Source organism: Acomys minous (genome assembly GCF_964271855.1).
Source record: "Acomys minous genome assembly, chromosome: 13".
NCBI lineage: Eukaryota > Metazoa > Chordata > Mammalia > Rodentia > Muridae > Acomys > Acomys minous.
Genome location: NC_140495.1, coordinates 46,884,532 through 46,908,179, shown reverse-complemented (window position 1 = coordinate 46,908,179; position 23,648 = coordinate 46,884,532). Strand labels below are relative to the sequence as shown.

General features: G+C 40.9%; 1 protein-coding gene across 1 annotated transcript in view; it reads right to left on the bottom strand.

Moving 5' to 3' along the window:
- Positions 1–7,162: 7,162 nt before the first annotated feature.
- Positions 7,163–23,648, bottom strand: part of UNC13C (unc-13 homolog C) — a 435,075-nt gene continuing 418,589 nt past the window's right edge. Inside the window, exons 31-33 of the mRNA XM_084752876.1 lie at positions 15,959–16,051; positions 14,491–14,650; positions 7,163–8,960 (exon numbers count right to left, since the gene is read on the bottom strand). Coding sequence (XP_084609002.1) covers positions 8,675–8,960; positions 14,491–14,650; positions 15,959–16,051 — 539 coding nt within the window. The 3' untranslated portion in view covers positions 7,163–8,674. The remainder of the gene's footprint in view (positions 8,961–14,490; positions 14,651–15,958; positions 16,052–23,648) is intronic.

The window sequence follows — 23,648 nt, the reverse complement described above, 5'->3', positions numbered from 1 at the left end:
CCAGACTTAGCAGCAAAACTTTAGAGTGTATTGAAGGAAGTGTGTGGATTCAAACAGAAAAAAATCAAAGCCTTTGGTAGCAGCACGGAAATGCAGCAGGCTAGTGGTTGAGGCAGGTCTGAGAGGTGTCCAGTACAGTTAAATAAAATCTGGCCACAGACTGGGCTTGGGGAGACAGCATGTCCTTCAACACCACTAAGCCTTTGGTCTGCTTATATCACCAGAAGGTAATTTCTTTGCAAGGAAAGCCATCAGGCCGTCAGGTCGGAGGAAAAGCTTTTGAAGTCAGCTTGGGGCAGCACTTTAGTCTTTTGTGTTGAAATCTGGATAAGCAGCTGCTTACGGATGCCGAGGGCCCCTAGAAACGGTCAGAACCAAGTGGTATAAAGTTCTGGGGTCCTTGGGGGAGACTGTAATTGAAGCTATGAATATGAACGAAGATGAAGTGTTTCTGGGTGCCTCTTTACTGTATAATTTTAGCAAGTAAAATGTTAAGAAATGCATTTCACAAAATAGTTACCTTTAGTTTGGTCTTATGAAGGAAAGAAGTATAAAATGATTTTGAGAAAAAAGTATTTCAGTATATTTTCTCTTACTGAAGCGCAGTATTTCATTTTTTTCATTAAACATTGACAATTAAAATAATTTTAGTAACATTTGTTTCAAAAATAATTTTATTTTATTTTATTTTGGTTTTTTGAGACAGGGTTTCTCTGTGTAGCCTTGGCTGTCCTAGGCTTGTTTTTGCAGACCAGGCTGGGCTCAAACTCATAGAAATCTACCTGCCTCTGCCTCCGATTGCTGGGAATAAAAACGTGTGCCACCACACCCGGCCCTCAAAAATAATTTAAAAAGAAATATAACCCGATAATATTGCTAAGTAATGTGCTGTGTTTACCATGGCAGCAGTAAGAACTGAATGATGAAAATCTGGTCCCTACACTCTCTGCATTGCCAAGATGAACTCTACAGAAGAGCTGAATCATGGGATTAAAACCCCATGAATCCTTGGAATGCGCTTCTGTGACATTTGAAAAAGCTCCCAAATAAAACAGTGTTTAAGAAAGCTATTACATTTTATAGTGCTTAGAATTAGCTCGTATTTGAGAGGAAGATTATTTGCTGGTATGGGTTGGAGCTTTTGTGATTAAGCCATTTTCTAAGAGCATTGATCTTAAAATTAAAATGCCACTGGTTCTGTTTGATATATTTTCTTTTAATAGGGCTCTCATGCCTAGGGTTTATCTTATGATTTAAATACAAGTTTATAGAAGGGATGAGGAGTAATTTTTTTAACATTCTAAAATATTTAAAATTTAAAATTTCTTTTTAAAAATATTTTTGAGAAGTCATTTCATCCATATCATTTCTATTAGTCCCTCTTTCATCTAACTCCCCTCTCACAAATTCACGAGCTCTTCTTTAACTATGATAACATCTATATACATATGTACATATGTGTATGTATATAGGTATGCACATATCCATATAATCTATGGAATCTACTTAATGTTACATGTCACATATACATATATCCAGTGATAACTATTTGAGCTTGGGCAGCCACTGGATCACTTGTAGCTCTTCATCTCAGTGAAGGACCACATGGAAGTTAGCCTTTCCCTGTTGCCATGACAACTGGTATTGTTATTATATTGGTCTTGTTCAGGCTGCCAGAGTGAGATTTCAGTTTTCCCATATCTTCCTTTTCTATTCCTTACCCCATTCATTGCAACTGTGCCAACATACCTTATTTTGTTGTTACTTTCACGTGTTTAGATCATGTATCATTGTCTTAGAGTGTATATATTTATTTCATTTTTTATTTTATTTTTTTTATCTGACTGAAAATAGATTTTGGTTTCATACAGTATGTTCTGATTACGGTTTCTCCTCCCCCTTCTAGTTTCTTTGTACCTTCCCTCTCATACAGCTTCATACTCTTTGTCTCTCATTAGAAAACAAACAGGCATCTAAGGCACAATAAGAAAATAAAATGGAATATAATAAGTTAAAGCAAAACCAAACAAATTGGCAGAGGAAAAACAAACAGAAGGAAATGAGCCTAGGAAAAGGCACAATAAACAGAGATGCAGAGACACATTCAGAAATCCCATAAAAACACAAACCTAGAAGCCGTAATATAGATGCAGAACTTGTAGGGCAATAAAATAAAGTAAATTAAGTTCCTGACATGAAATTATGAAACAGAACCTCCAAAGACGGAGCTGAGTTGGTTTTCTGTTGCCCACCATGTGGTCTACCCTTAAAGATAGTTTTGTTTCCTAATTATCTGGCTTCCACTAGTGTTTGTTACTCCCCTTAAATCTATAATTTTATTAATTTGTGTCTTCTATTTCTTTTGGTTAACTTGTCCATCTTATCTCCCTAAAGAACCAGGTCCTTGTTTTCTTAATTCTAAGCATTGCTTCATTGGACACGCTTCCATTCCTAAACTGCACCAGTCAGTGCTGTTGACTGCATTTGGGGTGTTGTCTTCCGGGAGTTCTAGAGTCTTAAGGCACATCATTAAGTTGTTTATTTGTTTTTTGAGACAGGGTCTCTCTGGGTAGCCTTGGCTGTCCTGGTCTCGCTTTGTAGACCAGGCTGGCCTCGAACTCATAGCGATCCGCCTGCCTCTGCCTCCCAAGTGCTGGGATTAGAGGCGTGCGCCACCACTGCCCGGCCATTAAGTTGTTTATTTGGGATATTTTTGATATTTTAAAGTAAGTCCTGGCAACTTTAAATTGTTTTCATAGCACTGCCTTAACTGTACCCCGGAATTTGGGAAGGCTGTGCTATCACTTTACTTTGATTCTTTGGAATAGTAAATTTCCTCCATGATTTTTAAAATTGCTCCCTGCTCATTAAAAAAGTGTATTGATCAGTATTCAATAATTTGCATCGTTTCTGTGGTTGCTTTTGTAGTTGACTTTATTTTTCAGTATAATCTGGTAAGATACACAGGTTTAGGTATTTGAATCTCCTCTTGTTGTATGAGGGCCTACTTGACCTTTTATAACCTTTATTGTTTGCTTTACAAACTGGAAGTCCCAATATTTGGTTCATCCATATCTACAATTAAATATTAATGAATGGATTCCTTGTCCAGTGACTTTCCTTCTCTCTTCTGACTAGTTTTGAAATCTATTCTGTCAATATGAGAATAGACATCCAGCTTCTATTTGTTTCATAGGTTGGCGTCTTTCTATTGATGCTGTTTTTGAACAGCATTGAGATTGAGATGGAGCATTGAGATGGAGTTCTTGGAGACAATATATAGTTGAGTCTTGTTTTTCTTAGCCCATTCGGTTAATCCTCATCTTTTAATCCTTGAGTTGAACTCATGTCAGTGAGTAGTCCTTGCAAATACTGCATGAGCCCTCTGTTCTGTACGGTTACTCACTGTGTACTTGATGCTAAGGAAAATCTAACTCTGGTCATTAAAAAAAAAAACCCTCAAATATTTCTTGGAAAAGGAGGAAAGTGTCTCAGAGGATACATCATGGATTTGGACACACTTTTGTTCTGAGTTACAGCTCAACCTAGAGCAACTGTATAGTCTCTAAAGTTATGGTGGCTTTGGATGTAAAGTAATTGCCACACCACAGTGATACATAGTGACTACATATATACTTTATCTGTGTCATCAGGAAAAGCTGCGAAATACTCGTCACAAAACTTAAGGACTGAATTAATACCAACACTGCTTTCCATAGTCAATGTAGTGAAAATATTTAGCTTGTGTTGACAATCGTTTTCTAGCTCGTTGGTTACATGAGTTAATTCCCTGGTATGTAATGGGTTTAATTGTTAATACATAGCTCTTGCACATTAAACAAAGTATTTATGCTTACTCCCCATGTCTCTGATAATTTCATGCTTTGTGTCTTAAACTCTATGTTAGCATTAGTAAATTCCCCTAGGGGTGGGAGAAATTGCTCAGTGGTTAAGCGTGCTTCTTCTTAGTCTCACAAAGGACCCAGGTTTGGTCCCCAGAACCCATGTAGGGTAGCTTACTATTACCTATAACTCCAGCTCCAGAGAATATGACATCTCTGGCTTTTGCAAGAATTTGTACTCATGCGTTCATACACACACACACACACACACACACACACACACACACACACACACTTTAAAACAATTAAATCTTTAAAAATTTCTTCTATTTTCTTATGCTCAAACTTTGTTGACATAGGTTAGCTATTTTTTTAAAAGTTACTGACACTGATGTCTTTAAACTTAGTGTACTTATCTTCACCTAAAATATCATTTAAAAATTTTAAATATTTCTTTAAGTCTGTGTATTGTAGTATGGTTATCCTGTATTATGTGGCTAATATCCATTTATAAGTGAGTATATACCACATGTGTCTTTCTGGGTCTGGGTTACTTCACTCAGAAAACTTACCCTATGTAGGGTTAAAATATCTTTGAGATTATAATTACATTTCTTCCTTTTCTTTCCTCCATCCAAACCTTCCCATATGCCCTTCCCCACTCTCCTTCAAATTTATGACCTGTTTTTAAGATTGTTATAGCATATATATGTATGTCTATCTATATATGTAAGTCTATATATATGTATATATATATATTCCCAAATACGTTATATGTTCAGTCCATATAATGCTACTTGTGTGTATGTTTAGTTTGCTCAACTTACATTCTAAAATACAAAAGTATTTTTATTGGCATTAAGATAATTTATAGAAATCCTATCTCTGTATTATAAATTGAAATATTTTGTTACATAGAATTGATACGTATCATTTTCTTTACAACGAGTAAAAATTACATGTTGTGTACAACGTGAGTTTTGATTTATGTCTGCAGGGTAGAATTACAGAGTCAAGGGTTTGAATAATGTGTAGCCTCAAACTATTTTTGGTGTGGCAGAAACACTAAACGGCCACTCTTTGATTTTTTTAAGTCCAGAATACAGTTTTCTTAAATGTCCACAGTAGGTCTCCTGGTTTTCTTTCTCCTAACTCACATTTCTCCCTTGGAACTCCCAGCCCCTAGCATCTGGTCACCATTATTTGGCTCTCTATTCTGTGCGGTCAACTCTCTCAAATTGTGCGTGAGAGTGATCGCATTCAATGCTTCTCTGTGCCTGGCTTTTCTCAGGGAACCTATCCAGGCTGTCACAAATGATGGTATTTCCTTCTGTTTCTAAAGCGGTCCACAGTTATATATGCACATTCTTTTCCTATCAGTCCATTGATGGACAAATAGACCAATGACTAGTCAAACAGCTGAACCCTTAGTCAAAATCACCAGGATGGAAAGAGGAGATAAAGCAATAGTATCTGGATCGTAGAAACCATTGTATATACAGTGGGAGGGGAAACAAAACTACAAATAAAGAGTAGGTTGAGGGGCTGGAGAGATGGCTCAGAGATTAAGAGCACTGTCTGTTCTTCCAGAGGTCCTGAGTTCAATTCCCAGCAACCACATGGTGGCTCATAACTATCTATAGTGAGATCTAGTGCCCTCTTCTGGTGCACAGACATACATGTAGACAAAAACACTGTGTATATAATAAATAAATAAATAAATAAATCTTTAAAAAAAAAGAGTAGGTTGAAATGAAACCTTTCAAACTTGTCACAAATTGAAAAGACCAGGCATTTAAAATAAATACGTAGTAAATATGTCTTATGTCATAGGTTTTGAGCCTGTCAAACACTGGGAGCTTGAGCCACCGAGACCAGAGATGCTTGAGTATCAAGGACTTGCTTCAAAGATGAGCCGAGTGAGTGTCAACATGGGTCACACAGGAGGAGGGACTCCTGGGTGCTCAGGAACCTTCCACGTGGTGAAGGGAGAATCAGACCCACCCGTGTATATTCCGAGTTTCCTACAAATATGGATATGCTTCATTGTTTGAGCATAAAGATTAAAGGTGCTAAATTAGTCCATAAAAAGGCTAGGTTGTCTAGCCATTTATTTATATAACTCTGAAATATTAAAAGGATAAAACAAATGTCCTTTCAAGCATTAAAACAAGATCAAATGAAACATATTTAAACTGGGATTGTCACTTATAAATGTGGTTAATTTTAAAGTAGAGTTAACCTATAAAGTAGTCCAAAAGGGGGCGACTCTGAGCAGACTGTGGATGGGACGTCTTACTGGTTACCTTAAATAAGTGGTCTGCATGCGTTTGAATGATGACGGGTGCATTAAGGTTTTCCCTATTTTACCTTTCAGTACTTGACAAATTTTTAAGCACGCGTAACGGGATGCTTATGTGCACATGAATGGCAGGATTTGGCCTTTGTGTGTTTTATCTGGAATAACAGGAATAAACTGCCACACAGTCCTGGGGCCACCAAGTTGACGGAGATCACAGCAAACTTGACTGTGACTGTGATTACAGAGAAGCGAGGCTAACAGAAATACCACTGCCTTTGGGGGAAGAGTCTATAGAGGAACAGTATTTACAACCACTCCAAAGTTAGTAAAAACTGGACTTTAGCCATACTCCTCCTAATAATGCTTACTACACTGTTTATCTATTTAAAGATGGAATGAGTGGTGAGAGAGATGGCTCAGTGGTTAAGAGCGCGGGTCGTTCTTCTCAAGGACTCAGGCTCAGTTCTCAGGTCAGATGGTCACGACTGCCTGCAACTCTAGCCCCAGGGGATCTGTCCCCTTCCTCTGGACTCTGTGAGCACTGACATTCACGTGAGCACATACAGAGCCACGTGCACACATATTTAATTTTTGAGACAGAACAAAGTGATCTAGTTAATTTGAAGACTACCCTCAGCTCAGCACTTCCATCGAGTGATCTGCCCCTTATTCCAGTGTTTCACGCTCTGACATAAGTGAGCTTCTACAAAGCTAAATCACAATAGACCGAGAGTGAATTCTTCATTTATAAAATGGCTGTCAATAATAATTGAAACTTTTCCTTAATAATGCTGCTTCTTTGAATATGTTTAACAGTGAACTTTCTTCATAGGTTTAACACTGTCTCACAACCATACTGAGCAATTTTATTATTATATTAATTCTCCCTACTTTCAATGCATTATCTTGTAATTAGCAGCTGTAAATATCATCGCATGCTGAAAGGATAGTAACATCACATCACTAGTCTTTTATTATTACTAGGTAACTGAAGAAGTAGGCAAAACATCCAAAAGTGTTGCATGGGCTCAATACACATCCATTTATTAATGCATATGCCAGCGATTGCATCATACTAGGCGTTTGGACAAGTCATTAACAAAGCAGTCGCCTAAGGTTTGAACACAAATTAGCCAATCTCACCAGCCTGTGTGTTTTCAGACCCAGTAGCAGGATGGTTGAGAGAGATGACACTAACTCCCTCCCGCTCCTCACAGCCTAGGTCAGCGTGCTTACAGAACAAGCCAACGCCACAGCTCCTTGTTCCTGGGCACGTGGGGAGTCCACTCACAGCCGTAGCCATAAGTTACAACGACAAGGTGATGTCCTGCAGCCAGATGTTTAGATACAGACTCTGGAAAGTCAAGTCATTAAAAAAAAAATCCAGACGATGCAAGTATTTGTAACCAAGTTGCATTTGGGGCATATAAAGAATATGAGTTACAAAATCATGAGCAATTTACCTTGAGTTTATTTTACATATACTCTCCTAAATGTACATATGAAGATGTGAATTTTTTTTGTTTTTCTGCAATATATAATAATAGTGATGCATTCAGCATAAACCATTGAATATTTTGAAAAGGAACATCTGGTTGTGGAGTTAAGTAGTCATAAATGTATGGTTAGTAGTTTCCCTCCAGTAAGTCACTTATCACAGCAAAGTTAAACAAACAATTCTTGCATTCTATGACTTTCCAAAGAATCAAGTAGGGAAAAGCTGAGACATAATGCTACATGACAAATGCATCATGTTACCATTTTTCTTTTCTTTCTTTTTCTTTTTTAAAATTACAAATGTGATGTGATGTGTGTGTGTGTGTGTGTGTGTGTGTGTGTGTGTGTGTGTGTGTATGTGTGTGTATGTGAGCTTGGCAGTTTTAAAAGAACACAGTTTCATCAATATATCAAACATTAACAAACTATTTAGCATTGCTTTGTGTAAGTTTGCTCTGAAAGCATTTCTTCACAGTGATATTTTAGAAAGGTTGGGAACTGGTCAGCATAAAATATTTCCCACCTTTTCTATTGTAGTTTTGTGCAAAAATCATCACAATATATCTGCAACTATAAAATTACAAACTTTCTAGAAGTTGCCGTGTTTCTAGGTGTGGTAGAAAAACTGGAACTGTGGGTGTCTACAATAAAGTGTTAGGGTAAACAGAACAGAAGCTGAGTCAAAGATGCTTTTTGCGAGGTCACCCTAAATGAATCTAACAAAGACAACCAATGAACAAACTCAAGACTGTTTTTCAGTTGCCTTCATGGAAGAGAAATTGGTAGTGAGAAGAACATTGTCAAAGATGGTTCTGATATTTCACTTTACACCATAATTTTGGCACTTCATGGAACATTTATTTCTCAAAGACCAGAACTGGTATAATGAAAGTTTTCACATACCTTGTAGACATTGCGGTTGGTTACGGGCAAACATTGAAACTCAGTGGGTTTAAACATTCCCGTGTATTTTCACATGCATGTAAGGGTCAAACTGTGGGAGTTTATGAGTTCTCAAAGACGGCATTTTGTTTCAGGCACTCTCCTCAATAGACCTGGTTTCAGACTTAAGTCTCACAAACTCTTTAGCGACATCATCGCTGGTCCTTTGAGAGAGTATTCTAAGGATGGTTAAGCCAGTTTCATCCATAGAGAGGTTTTTCAGAAGAGGGTACCACGCACCGTAGCTCCCTTTCTCTGCTATGTTCTGTAGCTGAATGACCGTCATCCCAATTATCCGATCTTCCCGGGCGAAGCAGTAATCTTTAACTGAGAGGTGAAGTTCATAGGCTCCTGGGCGGTTTTCATTACCCAGAATGCTGTATGAATTAAAGACATAAAATTAGTCAAACTTGTTGTATTTATGGTGCTGAAACACTTTACTCACAGCTTGCTATATGCCCAGAATATTAGATCAACTGTGTATTTATGTATAAGAGCATCATTATATAGATACTGCCTGGAAATCAGACATGCATTTCCCCCTAGATATAAAAATGATGCTTTATTGCAGATGTGTCAAACTTTTTGACATCATCCTTTACAAATATGTTGAGCTACGTTTATAAATGTCCTGGGATAGCTCTACCTGCTTATTTCACTGATGGTGAATATATCAAGTAGGGTTGATGTTTCAGTTGTTGCCAGACAGAGGCAGTAACCTAGGCCTAGTACGTTTTCAGCTTCTGAGACTTACTGCTTAATAAACTCATCCTTCTTATTCTATACTGAGCTCTGGACCAGCTGGCTCAACTCAAGCTATTCTGGCTCTAACTCCTCTCCCAGCTGGCTGATTCAATCTGGCTTCTCTCTTGGCCCCTGAATTGCTTTGCTTGGCCGCAAACTGACTCCAGCAATCTGCTCTAATCTTCTGGCTTCTTTTTTTGTTCTTTGGCTCCTTCTGTCTTCACAAGCTTGTGTCCAGTTTGTCCTCTCATTCATCCTTTCTCTGTAAAACTCTCCCAGTGAAACTACCCTTTTATGCTCATTCTCTGTGATGCTCCCTTAAGCAGCTTCCCTTTCCATCTTCTTGTGAGAATTAGGCATATCCTACTCTGTCAAATCTTCTCTGATCTGTCACTTTTTCTGCCACTCAATTAAGCATCATTTGCAAACTTGGATGCTTTCTCCTACAAACTAACTTTACCTTCATCATTTGGATACATGCCTGGATCTAAGCTTTTCTTTACCTGAAACTTGCTCTCGACTGGGCTGGCCTTGAACTAAGATTTATTTGCCTGTCTCCTGGATTAAAGGCATGTTTGTATTCCACTAGTTCACACAGACCTAGAAAGTCTTTGGATGTGATCTCTTGCCAGAACAGCCATACTCTGAATTAAAATTTCTCCACAGGTTGGCAAATAGAATATTATATTATATTTAGCTATTAGATACAGAGTCTCTGTATTGATAACCATATTAGAACCTGGGCGAGGGATACGGTTGGAAGAATATATCTGTTATTCCCTTGACAGCTGCTGAGAATCTTTACCTCTTGCTCCAGGAGAAGCTTTTCTATTCAGGAGCCTTTTCTCAGACAAATAGACTGTGAAGCACCATCCCTACAATCTATAATTGGTGCACATTTCCAGAGTAATCAATTTCAGCAGAGGTCGGCGCTACAGTGTCAGTTCTTCTCTCTGACAACAGTCAGCCTGTACTAGTACAGCCAGAGACAGCATGCTGTATAGGATAGCATGTTAGGGAGGTAGGAGGCGGGATGCAGGGCATCAGCATGTTGTATAGGATGGCATGTTAGGGAGGTAGGAGGTGGGATGCAGGGCATCAGCATGCTGTATAGGATGGCATGTTAGGGAGGTAGGAGGTGGGATGCAGGGCATCAGCTTGCTGTATAGGATGGCATGTTAGGGAGGTAGGAGGTGGGATGCAGGGCATCAGCATGCTGTATAGGATGGCATGTTAGGGAGGTAGGAGGTGGGATGCAGGGCATCAGCATGCTGTATAGGATGGCATGTTAGGGAGGTAGGAGGTGGGATGCAGGGCATCAGCATGCTGTATAGGATGGCATGTTAGGGAGGTAGGAGGTGGGATGCAGGGCATCAGCATGCTGTATAGGATGGCATGTTAGGGAGGTAGGAGGCGGGATGCAGGGCATCAGCATGCTGTATAGGATGGCATGTTGGGGAGGTAGGAGGTGGGATGCAGGGCATCAGCATGCTGTATAGGATGGCATGTTAGGGAGGTAGGAGGTGGGATGCAGGGCATCAGCACGCTGTATAGGATGGCATGTTAGGGAGGTAGGAGGTGGGATGCAGGGCATCAGCGCGCTGTATAGGATGGCATGTTAGGGAGGTAGGAGGTGGGATGCAGGGCATCAGCGCGCTGTATAGGATGGCATGTTAGGGAGGTAGGAGGTGGGATGCATGGCATCAGCATGCTGTATAGGATGTCATGTTAGGGAGGTAGGAGGTGGGATGCAGGGCATCAGCTTGCTGTATAGGATGGCATGTTAGGGAGGTAGGAGGTGGGATGCAGGGCATCAGCTTGCTGTATAGGATGGCATGTTGGGGAGGTAGGAGGTGGGATGCAGGGCATCAGCTTGCTGTATAGGATGGCATGTTGGGGAGGTAGGAGGTGGGATGCAGGGCATCAGCATGCTGTATAGGATGGCATGTTAGGGAGGTAGGAGGTGGGATGCAGGGCATCAGCTTGCTGTATAGGATGGCATGTTGGGGAGGTAGGAGGTGGGATGCAGGGCATCAGCATGCTGTATAGGATGGCATGTTAGGGAGGTAGGAGGTGGGATGCAGGGCATCAGCATGCTGTATAGGATGGCATGTTGGGGAGGTAGGAGGTGGGATGCAGGGCATCAGCTTGCTGTATAGGATGGCATGTTGGGGAGGTAGGAGGTGGGATGCAGGGCATCAGCATGCTGTATAGGATGTCATGTTAGGGAGGTAGGAGGTGGGATGCAGGGCATCAGCTTGCTGTATAGGATGGCATGTTAGGGAGGTAGGAGGTGGGATGCAGGGCATCAGCATGCTGTATAGGATGTCATGTTAGGGAGGTAGGAGGTGGGATGCAGGGCATCAGCTTGCTGTATAGGATGTCATGTTAGGGAGGTAGGAGGCGGGATGCAGGGCATCAGCTTGCTGTATAGGATGGCATGTTGGGGAGGTAGGAGGTGGGATGCAGGGCATCAGCATGCTGTATAGGATGGCATGTTAGGGAGGTAGGAGGTGGGATGCAGGGCATCAGCTTGCTGTATAGGATGGCATGTTAGGGAGGTAGGAGGTGGGATGCAGGGCATCAGCATGCTGTATAGGATGGCATGTTAGGGAGGTAGGAGGTGGGATGCAGGGCATCAGCTTGCTGTATAGGATGGCATGTTAGGGAGGTAGGAGGTGGGATGCAGGGCATCAGCATGCTGTATAGGATGGCATGTTAGGGAGGTAGGAGGTGGGATGCAGGGCATCAGCACGCTGTATAGGATGGCATGTTAGGGAGGTAGGAGGTGGGATGCAGGGCATCAGCATGCTGTATAGGATGGCATGTTAGGGAGGTAGGAGGTGGGATGCAGGGCATCAGCACGCTGTATAGGATGGCATGTTGGGGAGGTAGGAGGTGGGATGCAGGGCATCAGCTTGCTGTATAGGATGTCATGTTGGGGAGGTAGGAGGTGGGATGCAGGGCATCAGCTTGCTGTATAGGATGGCATGTTAGGGAGGTAGGAGGTGGGATGCAAGGCATCAGCTTGCTGTATAGGATGGCATGTTGGGGAGGTAGGAGGTGGGATGCAGGGCATCAGCTTGCTGTATAGGATGTCATGTTAGGGAGGTAAGAGGTGGGATGCAGGGCATCAGCTTGCTGTATAGGATGGCATGTTAGGGAGGTAGGAGGTGGGATGCAGGGCATCAGCTTGCTGTATAGGATGGCATGTTGGGAAGGTAGGATGTGGGATGCAGGGAATGTATTTCCTCTAGCCCTTGTTTTAATCAATTCAGATATTCTTGTCTTCCTAAAGAATGTTCATCTTTTTGTCACCTGCTGCAACTTTTAAATTCCTATTTCAGTGGTATTTTTTTTTCCTGAAGCATCTTATGCAGCCAGATGTCTGTTTACAGGTGACATTGGTAGCTAAACTGGGTATTTATTAAGAGGCAATCTGAAATAACACAAACAGGCAAGAATACAGTATTCTGCAAGAATACAGTATTTTGGTGGGTAAGAATCAAAGAACAAATCAAGACAGGAGTAGCCATATGTATTAAATGCACTGGCTTCCACAGAACATCATCCTGTGCCTCATGATATTACGGCCGAGTCTTTGCACAGGTTATTTCCAGAAAGTAGATGTTGTAGATGTTACACTTAAGTTAGATCATGGTTCTTGCGTGATTTGAAGTGGGAGGCTACAGTCCTGCGAGCTGGGTTGTTAGCAGAATATCTGTGGTTATCGGGAATATTAATACACACGGCAGGAACTGGGGCTCACTACAGAGGGCTGCCTGGGAACTTATAATGGAGAACAAGCTGGTTTCGAACTACTGATCCAAAGGTTTGGCTGTATCTTTTTTTTTTTTTTTTTTTTTTTTTTTTTTTTTTTTTTTTTTTTTTTTACTGTGCCTGCTTTGTGTCTGTGGTTTCCCTCCATGGAAGATCACTGGTTCTCATAAGGCGACGGACACATTTTTACTTTCCCAACTTTGGTAACTGCCCTCCTGTGCCTACAATGCTCCTGTATGGACATGCTTGTAAAGTAGGGCTCAATTGTTAGGCAGGCTTGCGTTCTACCTCTGGTCCCGGTGTAAATTCTTCCCCCACATTAAGAAGGTTCACTTTTCTCTCCATCTGGCTAGTAACTATTTCATCTCCTGCCTGAGCTATTGCAGGGGGGGAGGTCCATGCTACCGTCACACACTTGGTCTTGCTCTCCTGTAACTTTCTCTCTATCCAAGCAATACTATCATTTAAAGACAAACATTTGGTGTTATCCTTTCATTTGGAAAAGCCCTCTAGGCCCTCTCAAGAGCTGAGGGCTGGGCTTCTCTGTGAGGGGGTCACCCGAAGTCATTTAGTCTCACCCTCCTTCCCACTGTGCATGGCTTCCTTAACCCTGGAAGGCCTTCCACTTGACCGTGCCAATCAGACATAGTTTTTAATCTCTCATCTCTAGAAAGACATTTTCTTTTTCTTTCTTTCTTTCTTTTTTTTTTTTTAGTGTTCCTAACAAACAAATTTTATTGTCGAATATAATGGTTTGGCTTCATATTGTCTAGTGTTGTATTGTCACATAGAGGTGACAGAGAGTGAAGGAAAAAAAATGGCCACTTTCCACTCACTTCAAGTGAAATAAGCATCAATCTAGGAAAATATCTCATTATCATTGTCAGTGTCCAGGTTGAAAAAAAATCTATCAATTCGTAGCCATCAATGTAGTCCCTCCTTTTGTATTCTATTTTCTTTCTTTTTTATTTAAATTTTTTATTAATTTATTCTTGTTATCCCATCCCTTGTATCCTCCCATTCCTCCCTCCCTCCCATTTTCCCCTTACTCCCCTCCCCTATGACTGTGCCTGAGGGGGACCTCCTCCCCCTGTATATGCTCATAGGGTATCAAGTCTCTTCTTGGTAGCCTGCTATCCTTCCTCTGAGTGCCATAAAAAGATATTTTCATGACAACATTTCAGGCCAGCTGCCAACCATGTCTGTGACACTGCCTGATATGCCCAGCTGCCGAAGGAATGGAAGCCTAGCTTGCTGCTTGCTTTGTAAAGAGCAGGAGGAGACCCGGGGGTTTTACTTTTTCACCCTGAGCCTTCCAGTTTTAGCTGCAAACCAGCCAGCATCCGGTTAAGCGAACCAGCGGAGGTTTTGCTCCCGACTTACAACTGGAAGGTCTCATTGTACTTCGGCGACCACGTGTTGCTTTTTGTCTTTGTCCCTTGTTTTCTTCTCTTGTCTCCCAGGCTGGGTCCCAGCATGCACACTTCCACAAAGGGGCGGAACATGGCGCTGGTCTGCCAGTTTAGGTCATTGATCGCAATCACTGAAAAGACAGGAGCCAGGTTTTAGCAAATGTGTGTGTGGAAATTAGCGTCTTGCTTTGGATGGGAACTTGCATTAGACTGTGTCCCGACTGTACCAACAAGGAAACATCCCACAAGGTGAAACCTTTGATGCCCAGGAATGCGCCCTTAACGGAAAGTTCAACTTGAGGCCTTCATCATATGAATGGCACTTGTAAGGAAAGGGAAATCCCCAATGGCTTTTTCATGTTAAGCATGAGGGATGCTCCATCATGAAATAGTTAGAAAATAGATTAAAATTAATTCTATATGTAATATATATGTATATATATATATATATATATATATATATATATATATATATATATATATATATATATATATGTAATGTTTTTTCAAGACTGGGTTTTTCTGTTTAACAATCCTGATTGTCCTAGACTCACTTTGTAGTTGACTGGCCTCAAACAAGCAGAGATCCACCTGCCTCAGCCTCCTGGAGTGCTGGAATCAAAGGTGTGTGCCACCATGTCTGGCTATAATCAGTAGTATTTACAAAACTTCATCCTGGTCATCTAATTGGTCATTTCTTCCCTAGTTGTAAATTCCATCATATATTAAATGCTATGGCTGTTTCCTGTTTCAGAACTCACAAACAATTCTAAATAAATATGTTTATATGCCCCTGCTTGATCTTGGCTCTCAGAAGGAAAAGAGTCTCAAAGTCTCTAATGCTAAAGACTAAAACTGTGGGGTTTGCTATGTACACATTGTTAAAGGACATTGACAGCTGATGCTGTATAAACACAAGCATTGCTTTGGATTTTCCCCCTACATATTTGTCATATAATCTTTTCCAAGCCACAGAAGTTTAGGAACATGGTGCAATTAAAACATACATTGGGAGACCAAGCTGGATATCAAAATGACCAAGTCTAAAATAAAAATAGAATATGGGACTGTTCAGCAAAATCGTTGATATTTAATGAAACTTTTTAGTTGGAGGGCAAGGCTCATTTGTTTTTATAACATTGAGCCATTTATTAACAAGGAAAATCAGTTAGAAGACATATAAAATAAGTAGATTATGTGAATAGTTTAAATATAGGTCAGTTTGAGAAATTATATTTAACAATAAAATAAATTCACTTTTGCAACTTAGTTTCCAATGTATCAAGTTTTACGTGTTTTAGCTTAAGAATTTATTTTTTCTAAAGAAATATTAATCATGTCCTATAGTAGCTTACATTAAAAAATGTGTACAAGGGAAGTGATAGTTTTTGTATGATTTCTGTAGATGCTGAAGGTGATGTATCTGAGCCCAGACGTACCTTTTACAGTGACTTTATGCTCCCCAGTCCCAGGGGTGGTGGTGACATCCACGTGGACAGAGATCTGGCCTACGGTGTCTTTGGAGGAACGACCTGCAAACAGAAGAAACGTACTCGCTCGAATGTTCAGACATTCTGTGGACATCTATTTTCTTTGCCTGAGGGTTAAATGGTTATTTCTATTAATATCTCATGTTGAGGACTGGTCCGTGCTCACGGGGTTTACATTGTAGGCTTCGGACTTGGGTAGAGCTGTTCTTAGTCCTGCAGTACAAATACTAAATGCCATACACTCAGGGGAAATGCATTAGATGCCCAGTTCCTATTACCATGAAAACCTTCAGTTCTCCATCTCTGTACTAATAACAGTGTACTGATTTCATTGTTGCTTTACATCCTCTTGTTAAGACATTTCTACACTGTGATGTGACATACCAGAGCCCTGGAAACTGAAAAAAAGAAAAAAGACCCTTCACTCAGAGCTCCAGCCCCCATGAAGCTCAGCACAGGACAAGACAGTAAGAGATACCCAGTGTTATTGCTACATGTAAGTATGTAAGCTTAAAACGCACACACTTATGTCATCTACAGGGTAAACAAGTCCACATGGCCACAGTGAGTCAAGGGTTGAACATATCTAGAAGAGTGTTTGTCATTTAGGGGCAGATAAATGAACTCAATTCATCACTCATCACTGCTGTCTTAAGCATCTGTGATCCCACAGACTCTGTTCTTCAGGCTCAGTTTTCTTGTTTATAAAATGAAGAGAATGCCAGCCACTTCTTACACCTGCATTTATTAATATACCATTTACGAGCACACCAGTTTGAAGCATGTACGCTATTAACTTTATTATACATATTTTCACTTAAAATATTGTTCTTTTCCTACTGCAGTGTACACGAAGCTGCTACCACCTGTTGTATGGCCTAGAACTTCGTATTGCCAACTACAAATTAGCTGTTCAGGGAATATTTCTTGAAAACAAATCAATGAGAGGCTTAAGTGAAATTATCCCCATTCATATGCAGCATGATTCCATATTTCAGAGCCTCCATCGCTCTCCGAGAAAATGCTTAGGTTTCCAGTAAAGCCGCAAGATACGAAATCTACACATGAAACTCAGTAGCTTTCATACATATCAATAATTACCCTCTGAGAAAGTAGGAAAGCTAGTTCACTCACGACAGCCCCCACCCCAGTGACATTCCCAGGGATAAGCCCACCAAAGAGGAAAGACCTATACAGTAAGAACTCTGGGGAGCTGACAACAAACGTAAAGGAGATGCCAGATGATGCAGAGACGCCATGTCCCTGGAGGGGTGGAACTGATATTGTGAAAATGGCCATATTGTCAAAATTCACCTACAGATTTAAGACAGTTGCTATCAAAATTCCAATGATAGTGGGTATTGGGGGCACGTACTTTTAATCTCAGCCCTTGAAAGGCATAGGCAGGTGGATGTCTATAAGTTTGAGGATAGCCTGGTCTATATAATGAGTTACCGTACAGTTGCACAAATTAAAAGTTGCCGCATAACAAGGCACGCTATCTTGGCCAGCTATACCTCAGACATCTAGACCATATAATAAAGAATCAAAAAAAAATTAAACCCATAAGACTGCTGATGAATAGGGGGTAATGAAATAAATAGATTTCAAAAGAAACATAATAAGAGGCCAATAAATATTAGCATCCTTATCCATCAGAAAAGTGTAAACAAAACTCACTCTAAGATGCTGTATCACTCCAGTCACAACGGCTGTGACCAGGATGACAAATGAGAATAAATGCTAAAGAGGCTGTGGGGAAAAGGAACCCTTCCTTGTCCACTGCTGGTGGGAGAATAAGATACAAGCACTGTGAAAATCAGAATGAAAGGTCCTCAAAAATTAAAAAACAGACCCAGCTATACCTCTCCTGAAGGAGCCCATACCACACCACAGAGAGATTTGCATGTCTGTGTTCATAGTCTCCCTAGTCACAATAACCAGGGTGTGGGACCAGCCTAGATGCCCATCAACAGAAGAATGGATAGTGAAAATGTGATGTACATACACAGCAGAATTTTACTCAGCAGTTAAGGAAAATGATGGAACTGAAAAGTTTTACACTGAGTGAGGCGACTGTGCACAAAGACAAGTCATCACATGGTCTCCTGTGTGGATTCTAGCCTTTAATGTTTGTTTTTACACAGATAAGGGTGTGGAAGAGTGACTTATAGATGCTGAAACTAAGTGGGAGATCACCAGATGGGAAGTTTGAGGTGTAAGGGGAGGTCACATGTGACAGGAGAGCAGAAAGGTGAGTGAGTGTGGGGCAGCAGAGGAAGAGGAGAGGAGAGAAAAAGTGAAGGGGCCAAGAAAAGCAACCCCCAATTTCATTTGAAAGATGACACAATGAAACTGAAATTTTTTTTTACAAGCTAATAAACCTAAAATGTTGATAGTTACAGTAAGTGTCTACTGTTATCACAAGAGACTTAAAGTCTTCCACATACTAGTTTGTTCACAGCGCAGTTGTCTCGAGTGCAGCTGAACGGCATGCCACTTTGTAAGCTTCTCAGGACGCACGAAATGAGCCAGAGTCTAACTGTGTAAGATGAATTTATAGAGCTTCGGATGAAGCCACAAGGTTCTGAGGATCTCCAGGCTCCTAGCCAGTGGATAATCAGGAATAGGACACGAATGAGAGCCTGTGGTTCCCCACTAAGACTCCCTCGTAGAGTCACCATGTTAGTCTGCTTTTGGCATTGGGAGGGGGAGCTCGGGATCATTATGTATTTCAGCGCTTCCTCCCTTGAACTGAGGAAGCCCCCCTCATGCTGAATGGTTTCTAAGAGTAACTTAGGCAATAAGAATGCAGACTGTGACGTCGGCAAGGGAGCAATAAGGCACACAGCTGGGCTCCCATGACTTGAGACTACTTCCTGTATAATATAAATAATTATAGCATCCCTAAACTGGTAATAAGTCCATGCTAGAGTTTTCCTATGCAGGATGGATATACCTCTCACTTTATGCTTGAGCTGTTGATGCGGGAATGACCTCCTGCCCCTATATGTACATAACTATAGATATTTTTCCCTTTCAAAGACTCAACTCTTTGGCCCACTGATTACATTTAAAAATATTCTTAGGTATACTATAGTTTTGCTTGTGTGTATGCACATGTATCACCTGGGTACGGTATCCACAGAATCTGGAAGAGGGCATCAGATCCCCCGGGACTAGAGTTACAGATGGTTGCAAACTGCCATATATGGAACTGCACCCCAGTCCTCCAGAAGAGCAGCAAGTGCTTTTAGAGCCATGGGGTCACCTCTCTGCCCTGCATTTTACATTGTGTTTAATGTACATATTGTACTTACTGGAAATTTCTTCTTTAGTATTTTATCTTACTCCGTTTAAAGGCAGATACATTTTCTACCATAAATTGTACTAGGGAAACCCAGTAAATTTTAGCGACAGTATTTTTTTAATGGAATATTTCCAATTAATCTTTTGATGCTTCCAAATGTACCAGCACACCTATGACACAATAACCTAAAGTAATGAAGAACGTTCTTATTGATCACTTTGGCCAGATGTATTGACTTTACCCCTAGAGCTGCAATACATGATAATGATAAAAGCAAACGCATCAATTAGTCTTAATTGGTCATCTTCCCTTTCCTTCTTGCTCCAAGAGGCTTGTAGGCTGTATGTAGCATCATCTGTATGTTCTGTACGCCAGTGTCTAGATGGGTTTGGCTATTGGGGAATTCTGGCCAGAAGAGAAAAGACAGGTCAGGGCACACCAGGTGTTTTCTTTAGGTTCTGTCCTGTGGGCATCCTTTGAGGGCTGGATCCTGTAATAAAAGTTCTACAAGAAGCCCATTTTAGGTACCAATCTCTTCTCCAGCTCTTAACCTCTTCCCTTACTGTGTAGCTTTTGTCAAAGGGAGGGTAGTATACAGTCCTTTCTCGTTGTATTCTGCCTATGTCTTTGTATACAGCTCCTACTAAGTTCTCTCCCCGTCCATCTTAACGTGGCTGGTCCTGTGGGTTGTAGAGTTAATGACATCAGTATACTAACTATTACAGAAAAGCTTCTAGGATTCTCCAAGAATTACTAGATTTTGTGGATGAATGCGGTATCTTTGGTGAGGTAACACAGAGCTTAACACACACACACACACTACTAAGTAACTGTCATTATGTGTGCCATGGGGAGGGAGGAGGGGGTGCTTAAGCAGGCCTCTGAAGGCTGACTGGAACTGTCTAGTGGACAAAGGGGACTGAAACGACAGTCAGGCAGCAAACACCACCTATAATTCCAGCTGCAGGGGATCTGACATTCAATACTGGCTTGTGTGGGTGTACCCACACAAGTTCTCTCTCTCTCTCCCCCTCTCAAACACACACACACACACACACACACACACACACACACACACACACACATGTGCATACATATATACAAATACAAATAAAAATGGTTTGAAAAGCTTAGTTATCTTACCTTTAAATATTTTGAGATTGAAAAGCACATTATTTTCTAATCAAGTCATGGGAGCCCAAAAAAACAAGGTACTCCAGTTATTTGTTTTAGGCATAAAGCTGGGGCTAATACATTGACAAAGTTTCTGTGTCTGGGCAGAGTTAGTGGTGGGTCTTCTTATTTTTAATCCAAGATTCTTACCACAGATGAAGAGCCCAATTCTCCAAAACTAAACAAAAGGACAGACCTCCAAAACAAAAACTAAAACCGCTCCCCCAACAACAATAAAACAAAAATTTGGAGGCAAGAGCCAGGGAATTTTAATAATTACTGTTATTATTTCATATCTGAACATTTGAATATTAGAAAAAAATAATAGAAAACTAGTCATTCAACCTTGCTTAGTTGTGCCTGAGAACTGTTTGCAGACAGCCACAATCTGCTAGATTCTACAATGATTCCTAGCAGCCGTGAGCAATGGGGAGCGAGAGGTGTAATGATTACTCTGAGCAGCCCCATGCTTTCCTCTCCACCAAGCATGATGGGGAAGGCCGAGTCATGCTGAAGAGCCCTGGAGGATTTCTTTCCTCCCAGGCAGTTACTTCAGTCAATAGAGTCAATGCCACTAGTCAATAGAGCTGACTAGTCCAGGTGAGTACACTGGGGCTCAGAGCTTCACAACTCTCGCCTCAAAACACTGGCTTGTTCTGTCAGTAACCAAAGACAACTGGGAAGTGGGTAAGGATAACTGGGTTAGTTATACAAGGAGTCTTCTCAGCTGAGGATGAGCAAACACATAAGTGTAATGAGGGGCTTTAGAAAAGTAGACCGCAAGACAGAACTTTAATCATAGGGGAAAGACTTATGGAAAAATGCCTCCCTTTAGAAATGGCATTCCTAAAACCAGAATAGAATATGGAGCCAGAGTTAAAGCAGAATAAAAAACAATTTTCTCTAGGTAAAGTACTGAATTCTAGGAGTAAAAAAATCTTAAATTTGTTTCAGAAAAATTAATGAAGTGCAAATGACACCAATATCCAGCTAGTTGAAATGTTTAAATTTCACAGATACAGAGCAAAATGTCCTAAGAAAGAATTTTATGTCTCCAAGAAAGAAGAGAGAGTCCAATTGGCTGTTATTTTTTTTCCCAAAAGAGAAATCTAGAAGGAAATGAAGCAAGGCCTACTGTTATGAAAGAGTCGATGATCCTAGACTTTTAAATTTAGCCATTTGCTTCTCATGTATTCATGTACAGATGAAATTTCAAAATTTCAAAAGCTCAGGAATGTTTTAGTATTGTGCCAGAAAAATGACTAGACATGAAAATCAAAAGAACCCAAGTCTGGCAAGACCCTGTGGGCCAAAAACCATGAAACATCATCATCATCATCATCATCATCATCAATCATCATCATTTTATACATATAATTATATATATATGTGTGTGTGTGTATGTGTGTGTGTGTGTGTGTGTGTGTGTGTGTGTGTGTGTGTGTGATACTGTGTGCATGTGAGTAAAAGTGCTAGCAGAGGCCAAAAGCACTGGATCCCCTGGAGCTGAAGTTACAGGCAGTTCTGAGCCACTGACACAGGTGCTGGTTATCAAACTCAGATCTTCTGTAAGAGCAATATGAGTTCTTAACCACCGAGCTTCCTCTCCAGCTCCAGTGATGACTGTGGAATATAAGGATATATCGTACTGTCATGATCATCAGGTGAATGCTGGTAGCTATGGTTTCCCTGCCCAACTTCAGCTTATGAGGTTCACACCTCGCATGCCTCTTTCTGCACCCGGCACAAGGAGGAGGCTCCACAGAGGGGCAAGAAGGAAGGATGACGTGTGGGTTGGGCAGGAACACGGGGATGACGAGTGGATTGAACAGGAGCACAGGCATGATGGGTAGGTGAAGCAAGGCATGATGGGTGGGTTGAAGAAGGCAGATGTTAAGGAGGAATGAATGGTTTCATACTAACCTTCTTTCAAAGGTTTGCTGTCTTGGATTTAATGTTAAGCATTTCGTCAGTTACTGAGAGGTTAAGTAATACATTTCAGTGGAGATTTCCATAATAAATCGAATGAGTACTAGTCTTTCCTGGCCACTAAACCCAGAGAGTTTCTCTCCAGAATGCCATAGTTGTAGGGTCAGGGTTCCACGCTGTGCGTTCAAATTTTCAAAAAGCAATTATTTGGGTAAATGTTCCTCTACTCTAAGATTTATTCTGAAGCAGCTCATAAATGCTCCTGGCGGTCCCTCAATTATGAATATCTAGGGAATCCGAGTCACAGGTATTTGCTGAATTCTACTTGATATGCTGGCCAGGAGAAAATGAGATACTATTTACCATAGAAGACGAAAGCAAGAGTTTTTAAGTTATAGAAATTGTCTACAAGGAAATGCCAATGGAAAAGTTGACCTGAGGTTTTGAAACTATGTGAAACTTTTTTAGAAGGAGAAAAGATGACTTAGTCCAAGAAAGACCCTACAAATACCTTGTTTATAAGGGCAGGGGCCTCACAGATACTCAGCAGCTCTGTCTTTCCACTACATGTTCTGAGTTTGCTTCTGGCATATATTAGCTGGAAGACTTGGGGCGAGTCACTAAACCTCTCTGTGCTTCAACTTTCTTAGGCGTAAAATAAGAATACTAGGACGTGCATCCTTTAGTTGGAGACAGGAAACAAATTATTACTTCTGAAGAATTTATACAATCACGCAATAATAATATATAGAACCATGATCTCACAATCATTAACATTCTTATTGTGGTAATTTCATCTTATGCAGCTGTGAACCCTATGAGCTATAATAATGACTGGCGTGTGTCACAAAATAGTGCACGGGAGCAATAGTGGCATGAATGTTATAGGGGTAACCAACTCCTTTCTTATTTGGTGTAAGGCCAAATCCGTTGGAGGAAATCTATGCTTAGTGCTGTATACGTGGCCAACAACTCATGGACCTTTTTGTTTCTTCAAATTGCACTCTAAATTCTTATCTCTATACCCGTACATTTGTATAGAGCTCAGACTCTTTAAGAGGAGTCTCTCTGTGCTATTGGATGGTGGTTAATGTGGAGAATCACAACTGGTTAAAGTGCAGAGAGTAGGCGTCTGTGAAATGCTCAGCTACACAGAGTGAACATCTATATAGCCCTACCCACTACGGCTCAGGGACCATTTCAGAAGAAGCCTTTTGGCAGAGAAAC